Source organism: Gracilinanus agilis, chromosome 1, assembly GCF_016433145.1.
Source record: "Gracilinanus agilis isolate LMUSP501 chromosome 1, AgileGrace, whole genome shotgun sequence".
Classification (NCBI taxonomy): domain Eukaryota; kingdom Metazoa; phylum Chordata; class Mammalia; order Didelphimorphia; family Didelphidae; genus Gracilinanus; species Gracilinanus agilis.
The window spans coordinates 142,196,238-142,220,968 of record NC_058130.1 but is presented as its reverse complement, the minus strand read 5'-3'; the positions used below and the strand labels follow the sequence as shown (position 1 = coordinate 142,220,968).

The 24,731-nt window shown below is 37.9% G+C and overlaps 1 protein-coding gene across 4 annotated transcripts in view; it reads right to left on the bottom strand.

Moving 5' to 3' along the window:
• Positions 1 to 14,580, bottom strand: part of NPRL3 (NPR3 like, GATOR1 complex subunit) — a 67,099-nt gene extending 52,519 nt beyond the window's left edge. For 2 of the 4 annotated variants that reach the window (XM_044657683.1, XM_044657675.1), the window contains exons 1-3: positions 14,463 to 14,580; positions 10,454 to 10,523; positions 4,403 to 4,441 (exon numbers count right to left, since the gene is read on the bottom strand). In XM_044657683.1, coding sequence (XP_044513618.1) covers positions 4,403 to 4,441; positions 10,454 to 10,523; positions 14,463 to 14,580 — 227 coding nt within the window. The remainder of the gene's footprint in view (positions 1 to 4,402; positions 4,442 to 10,453; positions 10,524 to 14,462) is intronic. The other 2 variants (XM_044657689.1, XM_044657698.1) reach the window with 1 other exon arrangement.
• Positions 14,581 to 24,731: the final 10,151 nt, after the last annotated feature.

Genomic DNA, 24,731 nt, shown 5'->3' with positions numbered 1-24,731 from the left:
GGCATCAAGGAGCAAAGATTGTAGGCACATGCTGCCATTCTGTGACATGCTCTGTGAAATATAGGAGAGAAATATAAGTTGCAGTTTGCTTTTTATAAAAGATTTTTTAAAAAGTAGTTGAGGTAGCCACTGTTTTTGCTAAAGCTACATGTTAATATATGTACTAAGCGATTATGGACTGACGCAGCCTTTTGCTCAAGCAAATGAAGAACAGGTATTAGCCTCAGTGGGACTGTCACAAATAAAGAAAAAAATTATACCTGGAATCCTTCTTCTTCCCACCCCCCACAACAAATGCTCAACTAAATCATTAATAAAGCTCAGCATTCCTGAATGAAAAGTAGAACTTAATTCTTTGCTAATCAACACTATAAACATTTTACTATTAGTTTCATTTTTCTTCACAAATGGTAGTATTTTAATTTTACTGTTATTATTTTATAAGAAAGAACATATGCACATATGTGTCAATGCATACATATGTAGATATGTATATATTTATCTTAATGTATATAATTTTGTCTTATTATGTATGTCACTCACCCCCAGATCCCTCATGCAAGGATTACAGATAACAGTATCTCTGAGAGAAATGAGGGTGGCCTATGGGTGTGTCTATTACATTCTTTTATCTCTTATAGCCCAGACCTCTAAAAACAACCTAGGTCTTAGAAATAGGAATACATCTTTGCATATGAAAAAGTGTAAAAAATAATATTCCTGTTGGCAAAAACCTCTAGTTTAGGCAAGTTAAAATCTTAAAAACTGGTTTTATTAAAAGATTCAGTATATTCCTGTTTCTCTTGAAATACTATGGTCATACTGTTTTAGGGAAGTCAAATGCAATATAGAAAAGACTTCAGGTTCATGTGGTCCAATTCCCAGCCCTCAGCATCTGAATACTCAGAAATAAATTACATATAGTCTCTTTTTAAAGATCACCAAAGACAGATATTCTACAATACCTTTGGTGAAATGTTCATTTTTAATCATTGAGGGAGTATAGTTTTATAGATTTGGAGCTGAAAAGGATCTTATAATTCATCTAATACAAGACTCTAATTTTACATGTGAGAAATTTGAGGCCAGAGAGGTTAAATGAATTGCCTAAGGCCATACAGGTAAGAAATAAATCAACTTGAACCTAGTCCTTCTGACTCTAACCTAGAACAATGTACTGTCTCAGAACTGTCTCGAAAAGCTGTTTTGCCTGCATTTCTTGCTGAACACTAAGCAAGTAATAGTTTTGTAGCAGAAAAATCAATCTTTTGGTATTTATTGAAGAGCTAACACTATGATTTTCCCTTTTGCTTTGGAAAATGAGTTTCTATTTAGGCTTAACTACCTCTATGGGTCAAATATTTTACAATAAAAAGGATTCTCAAAGACTCTTACTTTAAGAAAACCTCTATACAATCTGGACAATTCTCAATGGGCATATAATGGACTTCACCCATATTCAGTAGAATATATGAACCTCCCTACAGATGAATAATATGCTAAAAAAAATGAAGCAAGCAGAACAATTGTTCCAAAAGTCTTTTCAAATCTAGGTTGGTCTTGTACTGGTCTGCAGCAGAGCAGGCCTAAAAAGTTTTCAAAGACTTTTAGAAGACTAGATTGATTCTGAAGCACCATAAGCTTAGATTCCCTGATGGTAGACCTAAAGCTATCGGAGTGATCCTGAACCAAATCAATTCCTCACTGGGTTCACCTGAAATTGGAATAACCTGACACATGGAATTACGTACTAATATTGGTTCCTTTCACAGTCAGTGACTAGAGATACATCTTCCACTTAAAAATACTAAGTCTGGGGTCAGCTAGGTGATTCAGTGGATCTCTATCCACTCTTGTAAACAGGAAGTCATGGGTTCAAATTTGACCTCAGATACTTCCTAGCTATGTAGCCTGGGCCAGTCACTTACTCCCACTTGCCTAATCCTTACCATTCTTTTGCCTTAGAGCTGATACTTAGTATTGATTCTAAGATGGAAGATAAGGTTCTAAAAAAAATACTAAGTCTTTGGATATATTTTTTAAAAAGTGCCATTTTGGCTTCTTGAGAGTACTCAACCATCCTGTACAAATCTACTACCTTGGATATAGGATAGTGCCTGGCACCTAATAAGCATTAATAGATGCTTATTGACTGACTCTTGCAGGTGCTAGATATTGTCCAGGGCAAAATAACAATAACAACAATCATCTGAATAGGCCTTGCAGTTTACAAAGCAACAACCTGCGAGGGCGAGGCAGATGGCATTATTATTATCTTCTCCATTTCATAGGTGAGGAATTAAGGTCCAAAGGTTAAAAAACTTGTCCAGAGGGTTAAAGAAAGGTGTTATGTGCTAAAAAGGACCACAGATGGGTCTACTTTTCAGCCTCATCATGATATATAGCAAAGGAAAAGGTAGGATTTAGGTACTAGAAACTGTCAAATATTAATCTTGTTCAAATAGTAGTTTCTCTTTTTCCTCTACCACCAGGTGGCTAGAGGGAGATAGAGGGAGAGGCTAATAAAATAAACTCCACTTCATTCGATGAAGTTCACCATTTTTTTCTTGTGCTAATTAGATATAATTTTCCAAGAAGAATTCAGGTTTTGAATGTGGAGAGACACTAGACTACAAATTCTTAGCTTTCTATAAAGACTATTTATTACCTTCCACCCTTAAACGGACAACTAAAACCAGCTTCTCTTCAGCAAACTGATTCAGTTTATTCTCTTATTTCCAAAAGTTAAAAATGAACCAAATGTGGTTGTGAGAAAATATTCTAAGCTATTAAGAGTCATGCCATACTTCCTCCAGGTCCACTTCTATAAATCCAACATTGTGTCTAGGAGGTACAAGCAATGTATTCAAGAAGCCTAAGAAAGGATGCTTTCCCCAGAGTCTAGCTGCTGGAAGCAAAGGGTCTAGAAGGGGGCACTACTCTTTTTAATGTAGACAAGATGAGCCATTTTCAAGACCCTATTTTAAATAATACTGGCTTAGATGGGACTCTGGTTTAAATGGGGCTCTCTAGATTAAACACAGTGTGGAAGAACTGAAGAGTTTGGTGTTCTAAGGGAATTCTTTCTACTTCTATTGTCATAACTTAAAGAAAAGGAGGACCTTATAATGAATCCTTAAAAATCACCAAGTCAGATAAATTTGGTTCAGTAGTACATATTTGCCCCTATAAATTATTTGAAGACTTAGTATGTTTCTCTAAATATAATAAAATTCACAATTTAATTAACATTCCTATTATTCAGAATTAAGCAATTTTGGCAAATTTCTGTAAGTGAATAACTAAACAAAAAGCAGCTAGATGACTATAATTAATAAAATACATATCTTTTAATATTACAGGAACCATTTCCACTATTTAAATGAAAAGGGTTATGGTGCACTAGTGCAAAAATACTATGTGCAAAAAAACAAAAAAGAATTGTGAAATTAACTAGAAATTCAGGCAAAATATCCAAAGGAGGAACAAAATAACCTGCCTGATCACTTATAGTCCTACTAATTGATCCTGGCATCCTAATTTAGTTTGACATCTCAGGGAGCAAAGAGAAAAATGAGAATATGAGAACAAAGATGCCACCATGAGCAGTGAACTAGTCTAATAGTGCCACCTCAATACCTTGTAAATCAGGTGACTGTAGCTTTCCAAGTTCATCACCTCAAGCTCCTAGAAAGTAAACAGGACTATGTAGTAAGAGGGACCCCCCCAGGGGGTAAAAGGAATGAAGATGATCATTTATGAAATCATATAATCCATTTCTATTTGAAGAGAAACTGGTTATAAGTACTAAGAGGAGAAAATCTTTATCTCTTTTTGGTACTTCTAGCAGTAGCCATGACTTAATTAAACCCCACTTAATTCCCAGAAGCTGGTGAGAAAGTGTACCTCTAAAATGTGCCTGGAGAAATCAGGAGGGAAACTAACTAGTAAAATGTACTCTTCTGGGCATGTGTATATAGAAACAATCTCTGATCCTTTTTCATAACAATTATGTTGACAATAAAACCTGATGCCCATATTCATCCAAACTTTGTCAGAAAGGTTTGGTTAAGAGTTTGAATGTGGTATTAAAGCTAAGCCCTGTCCAGAGAATCTTTCTTGGTATTCACTTGGACTCTCTTGGAAAAACACAATAGCTCAACACCTCAGAGCTCAGAAGGGAAAAGAGTCTGAGTTGGAGGAAAGCAGAGAAATGTTAGCAGGCCCTTGGTAATTTCTATGGGGAGACTGAGCACTGAGCATCATCAGAGTGATGGCTGCTGTCGTCGTTTCGTTAGTTCATTGATCAACACAAATGAAAATAAGAAATTAAGCATAATTATAAAGAGAAGAAAAAGCATGAGTTGAGGCAAAAAGACAGTATAGAATGTTTTGGTCTTACCCTGCAACCAATTGTTCATCAGTTAGAGGACATTGCTCGCTGAAATGGGAATATGACCATCAACACCAAACAAAAATACAACAGAAAAATAAACCATGAAAAATAACATGAGATTGTTTTGGCTTTTCTAAAGACAGTATTAAAATTGGAAGACGTACCAAATTGTTAGGGGTTAATTGCTATAAAGCAAAGATAATCAGCTGTTGAGGGAAGAAACTCGAATAATTTTTTTAAAAGAGCATTACCAGGGCAGCTGGGTAGCTCAGTGGATTGAGAGCCAGGCCTAGAGACGGGAGGTCCTAGGTTCAAATCCGGCCTCAGACACTTCCCAGCTGTGTGACTCTGGGCAAGTCACTTGACCCCCATTGCCTACCCTTACCACTCTTCCACCTATAAGTCAATACACAGAAGTTAAGGGTTTAAAAAAAAAAAAAAGAGCATTACCTATATTCAACAACAAGGCATACATATATGTCTTCCTTTGGAGAATTCTGTAACTATATCCCCCACTCATCCACCCATCCAAAAAGTCCCAGTTTTCATATTTGAGTGGTGATAACTGAGAAGGATAAGAGTATAGAATTAGTTCCAATTCTTCAAAGAGCTTGATCTCTTCACTAAAATATAGCAACCACACACAATATCTGCCTTTCAATATCAGCTTCCTTCCTTGAAGCTCTTCACTACTTATAAACCATTTATAGTCCATTAGATATCTTTTTTTTTTAATTTTCATTTATGTATTTTTTCATGGTTACCTGATTCATGTACTTTCCCTCCCCTTTTCCCCTTCCCCCTCCCAGAGCCAACAAGCAATTCCACTAAGTTATACATGCTTTATCACTCAATACCTATTTCCATATTAATTATTTTTCTAATAATCTTTTAAAAACCAAAACCCAATATCCAATACCCATTTAACAAGTGAAAAACATTAGATATCTTTTTAAAGTTACTTAAGGAAGATACTCCAAAGCCTCAGCTTCAAGAAATATCTGTTATTACAAACAAGGAATATCCAATAGAAAACATGTCTAACAAAATTCTGAGGATTATGTATCTCTGTATTTTAATATTCTGAATATGTCAATGAGTAAAAACTTATAAATAATTGTAGTTGGCATTTATATAGTTTACAAATAACTTTATATACATATATTTTTTTTCATTTGAAGATCATGATAATCCTGGGAGGTAGAGTATATTACACCCATTTTACCCATAAAGAACCTAAAACTCAAAGAGATGAAGATCAAGTTACTTTACCTCTCTGGCATTAGTCCTAAATCTGCAAAATGAGGGTGTTCAATTAGATAACTCTAAGATCTTATCTAATTCTAACAGCCTAGAATTGGAGGAATGGGTAGTAGGGATTTAGATCTGTGAGTCCATTAGTCTAGGAAAATCTGTTTAAAGATCTATATGAAAAAGTAAGACTGAACCACAAACTTTTTTTTCTTCTGTATTTTCTTTCATAATATGACTAATATGGAAATGTTTTGCAAGACTACCATATATAATCTATATTAAATTTCTTTGCCTTCTTAATGAAGGGATAAGGGAAGGAAGGTGGGAGAGAATTTGGAACTCAGAATTTTAAAAAATAATTGATAAAAATTATTTTTACTCCTCTCTTCTCCTCTCCTCTCCTTTCCTTTTTTCTTTCCTCTCCTCCCCTCACTTTTCCTCTCCTTCCCTTCTCTCCTCTTCTCCCCTCACCTAAGTTTATACAGGAAAAAAATTTTTTTTATTGTTTTTACATGTAATTGGGGGAAAATATTTTTAAAAGACTGAACTACAAAAGGTAGAGGAAACAAACTCCTTCTATTATTGATGACTATAAAGCCCTGAACAAATCATTTAACCTCAGTATTCCAAGGAACTTTCCAAGACTATGAGTTGTGGAACAGGTATCAATCTGCAACATTCTAGAATCAGTCTGTAATTCTCCATCTCTCCCCTATTAAGGGACAAAGCAGAAATCTGAATCCATAACTTCTTGTTCCAAATATAATGTTCTCCACATCAAAAAGCTGCTTCCTCTGGGAAGGCACCACCTCAAAAAATGAAGAATCCACTGCAGAAAGATGATCTGCAAAACTCAATAGTAGTGTCTGGAACCCAATGGATTTGCAATAAATGTGTACCAAATGAATGAATCAACCAGGCAATCCCCAAACTAAATAAACAAACAAACAGGGTGAGAGTTTGAGATAGTATAGCTTTACTGACTATAATAATTTGTCCCTAGGTACATGAAGTCTCCCACTTTCAGCTCGTATTCAGATTAGTTAAGAGGGGGGGGGAAGCCTGAAAGCTCTCAAAGTTTTTGCTGACATTGGACTGCTGAACTCTGGATATAGAAAATTAAAATCAAAGTGAAACTTTTATTATTACCATTATACACTATACATTTATATATACTATATATTATACATTATACACTATCATATTATAACAAATAAGATTGCTTTGGTTCAGTCTTATGTTTCACAGAGATCTTTTAACTGAAAAACCACAACAACAATGGACTTGAAGATAAAGTGCTATGCACACCATGGAAAAGAAATGTATAATCTAAGGACCTCTGATTTCAGAAGTCCTTACACTTTATCTCATTAGACCTCACAGCAGCACAAGAGGAAGGGTGTGACATAAAACAGTGGAATCACCAATTCCAAAGTATTCAAAGAAACATCCAATCTGAGAAAGAAATATCCCTAAAATCACAAATTACGGACAGAAATAGAATCAGAATCTAGATCTCTGATATGACTACATGTGGTTTATCAAATCATAGGATCACTGAGTTAAGAGTTGGAAAGGACCTTGGAAGCCATCTAGTCTAATCCTACAGATGAAGAAACTGAGGCCCAGAGAATTTAAGTAACTTGCCTAAGATCACAAAGCTATTCATAGCAGAAATCTTGACTCCAAATTTATCATGTCTAAAAAGTCAACAAAAATCACCTTACAGGCTGACAAATGCAATAGGTTTTTCCAACATGGTCATTCACTAGAAAAATGCCAAACTTTCAGGCATGTTGTTGCAGAGTTCCTCCAGATGGCTCTCTCTTTCAAAACTGTTAGGCTCTTCCTTATAAATATTTACTTTTTGTTTCCGAATGCATTTAGAAAGTATTTTGACAAGGAAGAGTAATGAAAATTATCTTGAGAACTAAATCAATTTGGCTGGCAGGACATTGTGAAATTAGAGAAAAACATTGTGGTTTTTTTCTTGTATAGGCTTTTTTAGAATTGGACCCCATTTAGAGATATGAGTGTCTCAAACCCCCCCCCAGGAGATCAGAGCTGAGCCCCTTGACCTATTTCTGCTTTCCATCTAACTTGTTTCTTTTGGAGAGGGGTTTCATTAGTGTGGAGAGCTACTGGTGTGAAAACCACATCAACAGATGAAGCCAGGAAACCTCTAACTCTCATTCTTCGCAAACTGCCCGTGGCACTAAACTAAAGTTGAGTGAGTTGTTCAGTCACATATCTCTATCTAAGGTAGGACTTGAACTCAAGTCTTCCCAATTCCAAAGCTTTATCCACTATGCCATGTTGACTTTCCATACTTATGGCCACATGAATGAGAAATATTATCATTTTCAAAAAGGGAGAAGTTATGTTAGATGTTGGAGCACAGCATTTCTACATTGTCTCAAATTTTTATAGTTCTTTCAGAAGGAATAGATACCTTCAAAAAAAAAAAAAGCTGGAAAGCATCCATTTTAGTCTTAGATTGTTTCCTAGAAAGAACTTCACAGTTCAAACCTGTGCTAAAAGTAATAAAGTTAACCTTGATGACAATCTTTCTCATTCCTTGATTTAATCTGGCTATGGAAATTACTATCATAAAGAATTTCTAGTTTTTAATATTTCTCTAAAAAATAAAATACATAGATGGCACTCTAAGAGTTTTTCTTAAGTGAAAGAGCAGAATGGGCCACTGGTCTATACCTCTTTAACTGCATACGGATTGACAAATGTGTGAAGGCAGTTTCATCTGTCATATATTGTGGCAAATAATGCAAATGAATTGAACAAATATTTATTAAGTGTCTACTATGCATAAGGCATTATGCTAGGTACTAAGGATGCAAAGACAAATGCTAAATACTGTCCTTTACCTCAAGAAGGTCTATGCTAGGGGCAACTAGGTGGCTCAGTATATAAAGAGCCTGGCTTGAAGACAGGAGGTGCTGAGTTCAAATCTCGCCTCAGACGCTTCCTAGCTACATAGAAAACATAGCATAACCCTGGCCAAGCCACTTAGACCTTACTATTCTTCAGTCTCAGAACTGATACTTAGTATCAATTCTAAGACAGAAGGTAAGGGTTAAAAAAAAATGTATATTCTAAGGTGTAACATTTTCTCTTGGACCTTCTCACAATGCTCTGTTTTGCAACTTATTATACCTTTCATTTAACTATAATATACAACACTACATGATACATTCGTGCTTAACCTCCTTACTCCATAGAAGTCCATTAGGACAGGGACAGTTTCTTATCAAAACTTTGTATCTCTAGAGCCCCACACTTAGTGTTCCATATACAATATGTGCTTAATAGAGCTTTGCTGAAAGAACATTCTAAGAGACAGTTCAGTGCACTCCCTGGACACGGCTCATTAGCTCTCACTGCGACAGACGCACCCTGTCAACACACGATCCCATGAACTGCCCTGGCAAAAATAAATAAATAATGGTCCGGCAGCCAGCCTTTCAGTAAACAGTCTTCTCAAGCCAAGGCTGGTAAGCTCCATGAAGGCAGGGAGTGCAGCACTCTTCTCTAGCTCCAGCACCCCCTCTAGATTCTAGAACATTAATTAGAAAATAATCTGTGGCCATGTCCATTCTTGAAGCCCTTTTAATTTGTGAAGGAAGAGCCTCGGCTCCTCTGGCAAAGGCTTTAGTAACCCAAGGTAATGCTACATCACAATGAGGCGGCAAGGAAGACAAATAGAGGGCTTACGAGTAAGGGGGTGACTACTTCCGGTTTACAAACAGTCTTAACTGGGCAGTGAGAAGAACTGCCAGAAGTCAACCCATCACAGAACAAAGAACATCAGTCCCATATCTCCAACCACCTATGGGACACGGCCACCAACCATCTCAAATTCATCAAGTCTAAAATAGAAGAGTCCAAACAGGAAGTGATCAATTCTTGCAATAAATTCACCTTTCTCCAAGCTGCTTCTTTGTAGTGAGGATACCGCTACACTGCCAGGCAAACAGATGCATAAACTTGTAGATACCTTTTCCTCTCCCCTCTCCTTCACCTCTTATCTAGTTATCAAGTCTTGGAAATACATAGGCCACCCCTCTCTCAACTGTGGGACTCTTTCCATTCCTCTGGCCAGTACCCCAAATCAAGTCTTCATGATCTTTCACCCAAACCATTCCAACAGCTCCATAACTGGTCTCCCCCCTTCCAGGCTCTCCTACTTCCAATCTACCTTTCACACAGCTTCTAAAACAATCTTTCTAAGGCACAGGCCTCTCCATGCTGCTCCCTTGCTCCAAACCTGTCACTGGTCCCCAATTACCTCTATATACAAACTCCTCAGGTGAGAAGCTAAGACCATCCACAACCTATTTCCAACCAAGTTTTCAAATCTTATTTCAAATTATACCCCTTCATAAACTCCATATTCTAGGCAAACAAGTCTACTAGCTATTCTCAAAAATCAATACTCCACTTTCCACTTTAGTGCATTATCTCTTAGAATTCTTATTTTCTATCAAGTGCCACCTCCTTTTAGAAGACTTCTTTCATGCCCCCTCAATGTTAATATTCCTATCCTCAAATTCTCTTGTATACACTGAGTTATATATATGTTGTATCCCCCAATGGAATATAAGCTCTTTGAAGGAGACTTTTTTTTTTCCTTTATATCATCAGTTCCCAGGAAAGAGCCTTAAATATAGTGGGTACCTACAAAAGAATCAGGATGGGATGTGATGGGTGAAACTGTGTGCTTTTATGCCACCTCATGTTTTTTCATCTCCTGCCTTTTCTGAAAGGTTAAGAAGGTTCCCTTACCTGGAGTCCCCATCTTGGTCATCTGTATTGTCTCCTGTGTTGTTAACAGCATATCGGCTACGTGGCTTATCTGTAGCAAAAGGAAATAATACATTAAACATGATAAGTTAGGGGTCAGGGCTAGCACAGATAAATGAACTCCACGGATAATCTCTAAACTTCTACTTTAATCACTGGTTTCCATCCTTTTCCCCAGTGTGATATAATGGGGAAAATACTAGATATGGAGTCAAAAGAGTCGATTCCTGGTTCTACAACTTAATGGCAAATCACAATCTCTTTGGGCCTTAGTTTCTTCACCCATAAAATGGGGATAATGATTCTTGTATTACTTACCTCACAAATTTGTTATAAGAAAATTATTTTGTAACTCTAAAACATTAAAGAAATATAGGAAAGGTTATATTAACAAACTGTTGACCCTTGGCAGCTGATTTCCATTTCCACTTCCAAGATGCAGGCAAAGGTGTTTTTTGAAAAAAGCAATGAATTTAATGAGTGTGAAGAGCAAGAGAGAAAAGAAGGCTACATCAGGATGGTTAAACTCTGAGAAGTCCTGCCTATTCAATGATTCCTTCCCTACCTCCTTCAGCTCATAATGACCTCCCTCTACTCAGACTTCTTATGGAACTTTTAAATCTACCATGCAATTCAGTATTTAATTGTATATTTACAACAATGTATGTATTACATATACAACACTGATGTATAAATAATATGATGTCCCCAACTAGACTGAAAACTCCCTGAGGGCAGGAGCCATGTTCTATATATATATATATATTTTTTTTTTAAACCCTTACAATACAATACTGTGTATTGGCTCCAAGGCAGAAGAATGGTAAGGGCTAGGCAACTAGGGTTAAGTGACTTGCCCAGGATCACACAGCTAGTAAGTGTATGAGGTCAACATTTGAACCCAGGCCCTCTTGACTCCAGGCCTGCCACTCTATCCACTGTGCTATCTCACTGCCCCTGACTTATTACACTTTTAGACAGAAGCCAGATATAAATACATAGATAAGGGACTTCTCTGTTTGACTAGCTTGTAACCTATATTCAAATCAGAGATCTCAAAGTTCTGTTTTTATCTTGTGCCTCTCTGGCTGGGGTTGGAGTAGATAGTGCTACTTTTACGTTCTTGACAAAATTGAGGAAGCTTACCTTTATAAAAATGAGAGATAATGGGTATAGAAAATTGCACTGAGTCGATGTGTAGTTAGTTTTGCTAAAGTACTTGCTTGGTTTTTTTTTAAACCTTAACCTTCTGTCTTGGAATTGATACAAGGATCCAGTTCCAAGTCAGAAGAGCAGTAAGGCTAGGAAGTTGGGATTAAGTAACTTGCCCAGCATCACATTGTCTGAGGTCATATTTTAATCTAGGACCTCCTATCTCTAGGCCTGACTTTTATCCACCTAGTTGTTCCCTAAACTACTTTTCCTTTTCTTTTTAAAAACTCTGACCTTCCATCTTAGACTTAATATTGTGTATTGGTTCCAAGGCAAAAGAATGGTAAGGACAAGGCAATGGGGTATAAGTGACTTGCTCAGAGTCACACAGGTAGGAAACACCTAAGGCCACATTTGAACCCAGTACCTCCCAACTCCATGCCTAGCTCTCTAATACTGAACTACTGACCTGCCCTCTCCCTAAACTACTTTAAAAAAAAATCATTCTTTCTTCTATAAAATGGCCGTCTGGGTAGGAGTATTATTTGAGTGGGGAGGGAAATATGTGGAAAAAGTGATGTAAAAACAAAAAGTTCAAATAAAAACTGTTTTTAACATATGGCTAAACTGGTATAGTTAAGTAAGCAATGAAATAAACTTAATAAGGGCTCCTAAATACAGTGCTTAGTCCTATGTAAGCCATACCATCTTATAATTCATATATCCCAAGGAATAAGTGGCACAGAAGAACAAGAATGTTTTCAAATCCTGATTTCCAACCCATGTGACTCTGACCAAGTTGCTTTCCCTCTCTTGGCCTCAGCTTTTTCATCTGTATAATTGAGGGGTTTGTACTGGATGGCATTTAGATCCCTTTCAACTTTAAATCTCTAAACCTAAGAACTGATGGCCAGAACTAGAGGCACAGCACATCAGGTGAATCCCCTATGGTAGATTTATGGAAGGACATGGCCAAGAACTTCACAGTTTAAGCAGCCAGAGATGAATTATGATCTGCTTGTGGGATAAAGCACCCATATCAATGAGATTACAGATTCACAAAGTATCAAAACATAGGAGTAGCTCCAGGAAGAAATGGCATGTTGAAAAGGGAAGTTGAATAAAATGTTTTTCCATAGCAGAAAGTACAGATGATTATGAAAATTTTGACAATTTCAGAGAATCATATTAATTTTTAACCTCAACCAAAGTAAAAATATAAAAATCAACTATTGATACTTTTTTCAAAATATGGTTTCTTACACAAAAAATGGGGACAGTTAAGAGGTAAAGTGGATAGAGTGTCAGGCCTGAAGTCAGGAAGACTCATCTACCTAAGTTTAAATCCTGCCTCAGACACTAGCTGTATGACTCCCAGTCATTTAATTCTGTTTGCCTCAGTTTCTTCAACTATAAAACGAGCTGGAAAAAGAAATGGCAAACTACTCTAGTATCTTTACTAAGAGGATCCCAAATGGGGTCGAAAAGAGTCAGATACAACTGAAACAACTGAACAGAGAAAAAAAATAGACCTCAGAGACCAACATCTAGACCAGATGTATAAAACACCCAACCTGCCACCTGCAATACTCCTGTGTGGCCTTAACCATTTAAAATGTAATTGGGAAATACATGTTTTAAACCCGTACCTTTGCATCAGTTCCAAGATAGAACGGTGACAAGAGTTAGGCAATGGGGTTAAGTGACTTGCCAGGGTCGCACAGCTAGGAAATGTCTGAGGCTACATTTGAATTGACTCCAGGCATGACACTCTATTCACTGTGCTACCTAGATGCTCTGTACTAGGAAAATATTTAACAAATAAAAAACATAAATACAATAGAACATAAATAATGTTAATCTGTACTTTTCTAGGTATCTTTAAGTATGGTTTAGTGGTCCCCTTTTCTATTTAAGTTTGATGCCACTAGTCTAGACTATATAGTTTTAGACCCTCTAATATTATATTTGAGGAAATTGAACCACTTGGGATTAAATGATATTCCCAAAGTCACATATGTTGTGTCAGGGTTGACTTACACACAAGCTCTCTGACTCCATTGTAGCCAGTGTACTTTCCACTATACCACTCTTATCAAAATGTAGTTTTGATACTTGAACCAATTTGGAAATTTTTCATTTTCAAAACTTTCCAAAACATGATTTACAAATTACTCATGCACAATCGTCTGTAAAATAAGCATGAAATTAATATAGAAAGGAAGCTCATAAAGTGCTTGCTTTCATCATTTGGAACACCAGGCTCTACGATATCTGATCATTAAACAAACTGCCCCTCATATTTGTGGAATATGAAGAAAAATAAAAATATTTTCTTAAATAAGAAGAATCACCTATAAGGTAATTTTAAAGGTCAATAAACGTTTGTTGGAAAATTTTTCAAACAGAAAACAATTTGTTTAAAATGTTTTCATCACTTTGTGGTTTAGGTTTGTATAGCATATCTTTAACCTTTAAAAATAAGAGGCAACGAGATAAGAGCTTCACTTAAAGGAAAAAATATGATCCCAAGGCCATAATGATATGAATCTTCTAAGATCTTTGTAATTTTTCATTTTTTTTTATTCCCTGCACAGAGCATGGCAACCTTGGTGGAATCACAAAAAAGCAAAATATTTTTGTTTTCACCCCAAATGAGCTCACTTTTCAGTCTATACAAACCATTGAGATTTTCAGTGCTCAAGGGAAAGGATGAGGAGAGTAGAGAAATCTAACAGTCAGCCTTTAGTCACTGTCACCACTCTTCCCTCCAACCTTAAAGAGGCAGCTACTTGTCCCCAGGAATCCCATACCATGCTGCCAACACTGGCTCACTTACTTGTCTGGGATGCAGGGTGTTCCTGGTTTCTCTGAAATGGGTACCTGAATAGTAACTTATTGCCCCTGCTCCCTGAACTGACCAGGATCACACTGATGGGGCTGGTGTTCTCCCCCATCCTGGACGGGGTGGGGAGAACTGGAAAGTGGGAAAACCAGGGTTAGGGGAAGTAAGAAGCTGGGGATTTGAAGGACCTGAAGGGTGTGTTCTGGGGCTGGAGTGTTATAAAGTTGGCCGAGGGACGGTTGAGACCTTGGGGTGATTGCAATCAGGCCTCTTTGGAGCTAGGGATTTGGGAGAGAGGGATAGAGCTTGACGGTGATGAAAGGAGGAGGCTCAGGGCTTAGGGGCAAGCTGGGGTTGGGCCTCGATCTCTGAGGCTGACAGCTCAAAAAGAAGTGAGAAGGATCCGGGCTTGAAGGATACAGAAGAAGGGAGGCCTGGGGGACGTGGAGTGGGGCTTCTGGGAATGCAGAGGGAATTGGGCCGGGCTGAAGGGCAGAGATGGCCTAAGGGAGCTGGAGAGGGGCTCGGTGTAAAGGAGGAATTCGGAGGGGATGGGAAGTAACAGAGCTGATCTTGAAAGACGTAATCTCCGCCCGGGAGCCAGAGGGGAGGGAGCCCCCAGGGCCTGCGGAGGCGGAAACGTCAACTCGCCCACACCGGGTACGGGAGAGTCACATCCGGAATGCCTTCCCTCATCCAACCAAACTCGCGAGGCTTCCGTAGGCCTCGAGTAGTTGCCGTAGCAACGCCGCTCCTTCAGTCCGGAGACGCCGATTCTCGCGCTTGCGCCGTGACTTGTCGGCCAGAATCCGCCCACTCTGCCGGAAGTGGAAGCCGGAAGCCGGTTGCAAAGGGCTGGCTTTGATTATGGTTGTAGCCGAGGTTCCCTCCAAAGACTCTTGCATCTGTCTGCCTGCCCTTCAGTGAAACCCTCTGCTCCCTAAGAAAATGCGTCCACCCACCCCTACCACAGCAAGATTCCAGCTAACTCCCTACCAAGACCCCATGATGGAATAGAAAAGAGCACTGTTGGCGTCCTGGCCTCGAATCCCGGTCCAATTCCTTGCTTTCTGTGTGACCTTGGGCTTCCCCTCCCTGGGTTTGGACCAAATAGCATCCAAGTGGAGTTGCTTAAAGAGCCACTAAGGCTTGCCAATCTAGGCATTTGTTAAGGAGTGTGCTAGGAAATGCAAAAGACATTCCCTGCCCTCAAGGAACTTCCTGTCTTACAGAGGAGACCACATGCAAACTCCCTTTAAATAAGCTATAGACAGAAGATATTAGAGGTAATCATTAAGGCTAGGCTTTACCCTTGAGAGGGATCTGGAAAAGCTTCTTGCAAAAGATGGAATTTTTTTTGCTGTGACAGGAAGGAAGCCAGGGATCCCGTGTTTGAAATGGTGAAAAATTCAGTGCGACAAATATTAAGCACCTAGCTGAAATAAGGAATTAAAAGACTTGGATTGGTATTGTTGAATTGAAAACAACACAGAACTATTAGTCAGAAAAGCCACTCTTTAATTAAGGTCAGAGGTAAGAGGGCTGAATGGGCCTCTACTCAAGAGCTGAGGCTACAGCCTTATGCTGAGTCCCACGATTGAACTCCGAATGCTCTGGGCCCTGACCTCTGGGAGTGCCACCTGGCTAAATGACTACTCCAAGGAACAAAAGAATTTGGGGAACCTATATACCATTTTTGGGAGATCCAGGGGCAGGGAAAGATGATTCACATGACCATACTGACAGGATACAATCAAGCTTGGGAAAAGAATCATAACCAGAGGCTAGGGTGTAAGGGAATGGGCTACTTACATGGATACTAAAGGATTGTCTCTGACTACCTAAGACAAAAGGATATTTAGCCTTTACCTTAGGGTCAATTATTCAGTCTGAAATTGCTAGCCTGAGATTCCCTTCAGGGTGGATTCTCAAGGGAACAAAGAACAAGCACAAGCTTTGGGGGTCTCCAATTTACAAGCTATTCCTAAAACTTGGGGTTCATTAGATCCCAACAGGCCACAAGTTTGGGGTCTCTAGATTCCATGTCAACAGTATCTTAGCTGTGCCACTTAATTATCTCTAGTCTGGCAAACCACTTCCTCTCTAGGACTTTGGTTTCATTCAAAAGAAGAGATTTTCTTTCTCCAGTTTTAAGTCCTCTGTCAGCTTGCTATAATGTACTGGAGAAAAAATGTTGAATTTTGAGCCAGGAGACTGGTTTTAAATCCTCAGTCTTACTTGATAGTTGTGATTAAGTGTCAGTCATGCCTCCTGGAGCATCAAGTTTGCTCCCCAATAAAATGAGGGTTTTAAACTAAGTGACCTCTTAAGTCCCTTCCCGCTCAAAATGTATGTAGGTGGGACTAGTGGATACAGTCAAATGCTAAGTACCCTTTTTATCTTAGTTGTTTCTTCCATTGTATTAAAGTCCTCTCTGAGGTAGCCTAGCCCTAGGCTGGACCCTTTTCTTCTGTATTCATTGTAATAGACCTCTCCCTGATACCTCAGTGTATATTTCCTGTATCTAGTTTCCCAAAAGGTATATAAGATCCCCAAGTTCTATTATTCTTTGGAGAATCATCTCTAGTATTGATCCTCCCAGAGATACTATCCCCAGAACCCCAGGGTCCTGAATCTGTGTAGTATTTTGGCACCAGACTTTGTGTAGTGGCTGTTTATTATGGACCTCTCTCTTTACTGATTAAAGACTTGTTTTGCCAACTACTTTCATAGTTCTATGTTTTTCCAAGTTGATAGTTCCAAGGTAAAAGAGTGAAAAGTCTATCTGGGAATTGCCCTAAGCAGGAGTCCCAGGCTGGTGGTTTTAGATTGGTGAGGCAAACCTATGACACACATGTCAGCACTGACATGAATAGTCATTTTTGATGACACAGGGCCACAGACAGAGAAGTATGGGGCCGCATGCCAAGCATTCGCTGTAGTGTAGTATAGACACTCTGCACTATAGATGACAATTGTACCTATATTAATTTACCTATTTAGGTTTATTAAATAGTTATATATTACAATTATACATTTTGTTATTTAAACTATAAATATTGCGAAATTATGGTTTTTTTCTTGAAGTGACACATCAAGGAATTATGCTCCTTTTTTTAGCAAATTTTGACACACCAAGCTCAAAAGGTTGTCCATCACTGTTTTAGAGATCAAATCTTAAGTACCCTTTTGTCTTGGAAGACTCTCCTATTGTATCTTTGTATTTGGATTATTGAAGCTTCTTCCAGAGGTCAAGCTTTATGGCTTGACTGATCCTCTTATCAGCCCCTCCTAGATAATCCAGCACTGAACTACTCTTCTTGTATTTGTCTCTAACTTCCAGATCATTTCTTTTTTTTTTTTTTTTTCTTTAAACCCTTACCTTCCTTCTGGGAGTCAATACTGTGTATTAGCTCCCAGACAGAAGAGTGGTAAGGGCTAGGCAATGGGGGTTAAGTGACTTGCCCAGGGTCACACAGCTGGGAAGCCTCTGAGCACAGATTTGAAGGTAGGACCTCCCCTCTCTAGGCCTGACTTTTAATCCACTGAGCTACCCAGCTGCCCCCTGTGATCATTTCTTTAAAATATTGATCTGCTTGGATGTTTCCATTGTGAAGCAATTCTCCAATTTCTTTTGAAGATTTAATTAGCTTAAATGTGTTCATTGTAGAACCATTATTTTCTTGAATGTATTCATTGTAAAACCATTATAAAGCTATTCAACACTGTCTCCAATTATTGTAAAATATTATAATCCCTTCTAGGAGACTTGATTGCATCAGGATTCCCCTATAAGTAAGGGATTTTTCTCTGAATTTTTGGACATTTGTTTTGGGTCAACAACTTGAGGCAGTTCCCCACATTTTCTCTGTAATCCCTTGGGGACATCTTTCTTGGGTCCATGACTTGAAACAGTGCCCTTCCCACCCCATTTCTCTCTCAATAAAGCATTATATTTTAAATTATTAATTTTCCTAGCCACATATTATTTATTTGTTTGTTTGCTTGTTTATTTTTTTAAAGATTTAAATATTTTATTTTTTTAGAAAAATTTCCCATGGTTACATGTTTCATGTTTTTTACTTTCCCCTTCACCCCCTTTTTGCCCCCCCCATCATATATTTTTAATAAGTGATAAAAGAGGGTGAACTTTGAAATATCCAAGGTCCCCTCAATTTCCACTCCACACAGTAATGACCTTTACTACCTCAGAATTCATATAGTATTTTGTACCTTTCTCATGTGCTTATGTCATTTTGCATTATGGTTATATCTTAGCTAAATGTTTCATCTTTTACAAAGCCTATCACAGTGAATGCCTAGTAATTCTGATTTTTTTAAAAAGTGTAAACGCATTATGCTGTGCTGCAAGAGATAGGGATATCAGACATAACATCTTACATTCTAACTCAATAGTTATCTAATATGTAGACATGCAATTTAAGAAGACAGGAATCACTTCCAACTAGAAAAATTAAGAAATATCTCAGGGAATAGCTGAAACCTGATCTGAGCTTTGAAGGAAAGGATTTTAAGTAGGGGGCAGAGATATAGAAGCCAAGAGGTAGGAAAGAGCAAAATAAATTAGGGAACATCTAATAATCCAATATGGCCAAAATATAGAGGTTATAAAAGAAAATTGGAGACAAACCATGAAAGGCTTTTAATACCAAAGTAAGGAATATGTAAACTAATGGTTTTCAAAGTATAGTCAGGTAACCCTGAGATCCTTTCAGAGAATCTTCAAGATCAAAACTATTTTCATAATAATAGTTGTCAACATGGAATCTAGAAACTCCAAACTTATAGCCTAGTACAGTGAAGGGCAACTTTTTGAGCTTGGTATGTCAAAATGAACTCTGCGTGGGTGTTAGTGTGCAGCTCTGTGTGGAGGCCTAATATTGCACTGAACTCCTTTCCTTGATTAAATAGTTTTTCTGACTATTTAATAGTTTTGTGTTTTTTCCCAGTCAACATAGTAAAACATTAATTTCTAATATGGCAGATACTGATAGGTATAACTCACATAAAATCTTTTTGTGTTATGGAGTTACAACTGGGTGTTATGGGGTACAATGGTGAAATGGGTTCAGGAAGGATACCTTTTGCAAGAATGCAAGATGCTGAAACTTAGCTTAAAAGTAAAAATGTAGCAATCCCAGGTATACATTAATCGTGATATTATTTTAAGAAGTATTCAAAAACTTAACTCTTATACTGCTAATGATTGATCTCTGTAATCTTGAGTCAAATTGCCAAATCCCTAGCCCTTCCCTAAGGCTACACCCCAGAAGAGAGTCAGTTATCTCAGTCTCCTTACTTTTCCTTCAATGATCAATTAACATAGGTATCAAACATCTGTAGATGCCTTAGGCCATATCAGAACTGGATCCTGATCTTAGCTCTACTTATTGTTTTAGGCAGTCTGCATTTTATGATGATTACCTCATAATGTTAATGTATCAGGCCACTGGTCTCTCCCCTTCCTCCCATACTGTTGTAACCCCAATAAAAGTGACAAGACATCAGTTGGCAAGAGAGCTCTTAACCATCAGAGCTCCTAACCATGAAGCTCTTGACCATCAGAGCTTACTTGCTGTCTGTCTACCTTATGCCAAAACTTTCTGTGTCTGTGTATCTTTATTCTCACCTTATGTTCTCTTTCCATTAATCCTTAACCCGTAACCCATTTTCACTCAGTCCTTGGTTCCCCTTTCTAAGTGTCCAACCCACTAGGAATCTTCGTGAAGCTGCTGGACGGCTTCAAAAAAGAAAGATTTATTAGTAAATAGGATTAATGGCCAGCAAGACAGTATGAGTGGTACATCCCTGGGGGGTTGCTCCCAGAATGCCTTGGTTCAGGGGTTTTTATACCCTTTACAATAGTAAGTACATGATATTATGTCACGGTGTGTATGTGACTCTAGAGTGGTAAACACTTAGGTATTCGGTGGGGTGTGGGGTCTGCCTGGAGACCCTCATGGTTTGGGGAACAGATGGATGCCTGAGATCCAGCCCGATGGTATCAAGGTGTAGCCTGGAGGTGTGCCTCTATGTCCATCTCACCCTAAAGGAAGATCCAAGGATGATGGTAAACTCAGGGTCTTATAGACCTTGGCTTAGTCACAAGGACAGAAAGGAGCAAGGGAATTTCCCTGTTTACAGTTTGCCTGAGTTAAGGGGTACAGTGTCCATGGCACCTGTGTACAATGTTCATGTCATCTCCCTTCCATGCCCATGCCATCTCGGTGTCCTCAATAATGTTTAAGAGTATAAAGGTGGGGGCAGCTGGATAGCTCAGTGGTTTGAGAGCCAGGTCTAGAGACAAGAGGTCCTGGGTTCAAATTTGCCCTCAGAGGCTTCCTACCTGTGTGACCCTGGACAAGTCACTTGACCTCCATTGCCTAGCCCTTACCACTTTTCTGCCTTGGAACCAATACTATGTATTGATTCTAAGATGGAAGGAAAGGGTTTAAATTAAAAAGAAAGAAAGAAAGAAAGAAAGAAAGAAAGAAAGAAAGAAAGAAAAAAAAGAGTATAAAGGTGTCCTGAAACCAAAAAGTTTGAGAATTGCTACTGTAGATAATGGAAAGTCACATGGGTTTTTGAAAAGAATATTTTCAGTACTATATGTTAAAATTACTCTGAACCTACCTATGAAAGATGGTTAGAAAAGAAATTAGAAATAAGGAGATCACTATGATAAGTCAGGTGATAGTAACAATTGGCATTTATATAGTGTTTTAAAGTTTTCAGAACACTTTACATGAATTATCATTGCATATGGCAAACCACTCTGGTATCTTTGCTATAACAATCCCAAATGGAGTCTTGAAGAGACTTGACTTTTAACAACTGAACAACAAATACATTATTACATTGATAACACATCAAGTGAATGTTAGGGCCTGACCTAGGGTGATAGTACAGAGATTGAAAAGAGATAAGTAAGGGAGATCTGGAAGGCAGAATGAATGGGACTTGGCAATTGATTGGATTTGGGAGAGAGGCAGAAGGAAGAATCAAAAATGTTAAGCAAAAAGTCAATTAGTGGAGTCTCCTGGTGCATCAAAGGATAACAAAAAGAGTCCTGGACTATGAGCTATGGGGGCTCTGTAAAAGTGCCAAAACTGACTTCAACACCCATGTGACTTCCAGCAAGGCAAATCCTTTCTCTGTACTATTTGAGGAATGAGAACATTGGGCCAAATGATCCTCTTAGCTCAGGAGTGCTTTGTGGTTCTATGGCAGAAAGTCTTGGGCATGGGCCAAGAGGAATTATATAATAACCCCTTCAATCCGTAACTTTTTAAAGGACAGTTTGAATTCCCTGGACAAGAAGTGAATTTCCCTTGTTCTACATCTTCAGTAGCCTACTTTGAAAACTGGAAAACAGTGGTCATATTCCCCACCCCACCCCAGACTTCTCCAGGCTAAGCATCCCCATTTCCTCTAAATGATCCAAGTATGGCAAGATTTTGAGACCCTTTACAATTTTGGTTGCCCTTCTCTATGCACACTCCAGCTTCTCAGTGTCCTAAAATGTAGTACTTAGAATGGAACATGATCCTCCAGAGGTGGTCTTATCATATGACCCGAACACTATACTTCTCTTAATTCTAGCATTTATATAGTGCTTTAAGTTTTGCAAAGCACTTTTATATACCTCATTTGAGCCTCACAACAACCACATTTTACAGATAGAGTTGCTGAGAACAAGTGAGATTAAGTGATTTGCCCAGGGTCAAACAGTAAATGTCTGAAGTAGGATTTGAACTCAAGTCTTCCTGTCTCAAAGTCTAGACTACTATCTACTATACCACAAAGCTGTCTCTTTTATTACAGTATAGGATTGCATCTCCATTTGTTCCGTCTTTTCAAGTCTAAAAATCATTCTCCTTGGCAGAAAACAAAACAAAACACAGGAGACTCCATTATTTTTCCCTTTCTGGATAACTGGGACAATATTTACATATTGTCACATATGCATGTATAATATTAAAGAATATACATTATCATCTACTTTGTTACTATATCCTAAGGATAAAGGGACTTTTCCATTTGACTTGCAGCTGAAAATGATATACTGAATGTTCTAAAAGTCTTAAGGAAGTTTTAATTTTCACTAGCTTAAAACTATACCAAGGGGCAATAGAAAGAGAACCAGGCTTGGAGATGGGAGGTCCTATGTTCAAATTTGACCTTAAAAAAAAAAACAAAACACTTAAACTAAGACTTTTGGGACATATTCTGTATTGTTTTCCCCATTAGAGTGTGACCTCCTTAAGAGCAGGGGATATTATGTTTTTCTATTTGTATCCTCAGTGTTTAGCATAGTCCTTTGCACATAACAAACATTTAATAAATGCTTTTTCATTCATTCATTCATTCATTCATTCATTCATTTATATTTGCCCTTAGGGGCAGCTGGGTAGCTCAGTGGAGTGAGAGTCAGGCCTAGAGACAGGAGGTCCTAGGTTCAAACCCGGCCTCAGCCACTTCCCAGCTGTGTGACCCTGGGCAAGTCACTTGACCCCCATTGCCCACCCTTACCACTCTTCCACCTATGAGACAATACACCAAAGTACAAGGGTTAAAAAATAAGATAAAATAAAATAAAAAAATATTTGCCCTTAATTAACTCTTCTTCCATTCAGAGATCCCTGAAATTGACTCAGCAATCATAAGTCATCAGTGTTTCTTTTTTAATGGTTTTGGGGTTGGTTTTTTTTTTGAGAATTCCTGGGTCTGGAGTGGTTTGTTTGTTTGTTTAATGTAATTGTCATTTCCCAATACTATACACATACACATTCCAGAATTCTGCCTTGTAGCAATGAAAAATAATTGAGTAAAACAACCTGACAAGCTAACCAGGTCTGACATTTAATACTATATTTCACAACTATAATCTACTACCTCTTAGTCAAGATGTAGGGAGATAGGTGATATACACATATATCATATATATAAACATATATAAAGATCAAAAGTACTTGGGTGTCAAAATTGATCATGTATTTATCTGAATTCTGATACCTTTTAGTGTCACTCTCCTTTACACTATTGTGGTCATTTTATATTTTGTTCTCTTGATTCTGTGCAATTTTTAGTTCATAGATCTTTCCAAATTTTTCATAGTTTTTCATATTTATAATTTCTTAGAGCAAAATAAAATTCCATATCATTCATATACCACAATGTTCAACCATTCCTAAATCAACAGGCCACAATTTATGGTTTTTTGCTACTTTACAAAGTGTTGCTATGAGACGTTTCCTTCTGTCTTTGACCTCCTTGAGGTATATTCCCAGGAGTTGTATATCTGGGTCAAAGGATATAAAAATTTTAATTACTTTTCTAGCATAGTTCCAAATTGTTTTCTAGAATGCTTGGGATAATTCTTAGCTCTATCAAGTGTCTTTCTCCAAAAAGAAAATGAAATTTAGTATTTCTATCTTCTCTTTGTTTCATTCACCCAGAGCAAATTTCCCTTTTTTGAAGGGATCTTAGAATATAGAATGTTAGAAGAGGAGGTGGTTTAAAACATAAAATGTTAGAACTAAAGGGTCTTTGGAATATATAATGTCAGAGGTAGAAGGGACATTTAGAGATCATCTAGTACAACCATTTCATTTTATTAGAAAGGAAGAAGACTAGCTCTTGTGGCATCTTTACAGATGATTTATTGACTCTATTGGCCATTTTAATGGAGTTCTAGAGGGCCATGCACATAGTTCTTGTCTTGCATGTATTAGGCACTTGGTATTAAATTGAATTATTTTTTGTGGTATGCCTTAAATAAGATGTGGTTACTATTACTATGTTCATGGTTCTGATTTCCTTGACAATTTATAGTTTATAGAGCTCTTTTCCCATCCCACTGTCAAGGATAATCACCCCTAATTTGTATAATATTGTATTAAATTGAATTAGACTAAACCTGAACCTATATTGCTGTTAACTCTGAAACCCAGAGAACAGTTTGACTATACGGGAGATAGAAGAGCATGTGGGTGGGGTAGCAGTGTAGCTCTTATCTCTTCTGCCATTGGACTGAGGATGGGCGATAGCAACCAGAGGAGGCAATGTGACCATGGAAGGCTTAGGTCAGGAATGATTAAGGAGCAGCCACACTATCTAAGAGCAACACCCTGACTACCTGTACCCTGGACTTTAGCATTAAAATGCTTTCACTAACACATTTATTCTCCCCCTGAAATTTTGGAGTTAAAAAAAAAAAAAGAATTACTCATATGTGGATAG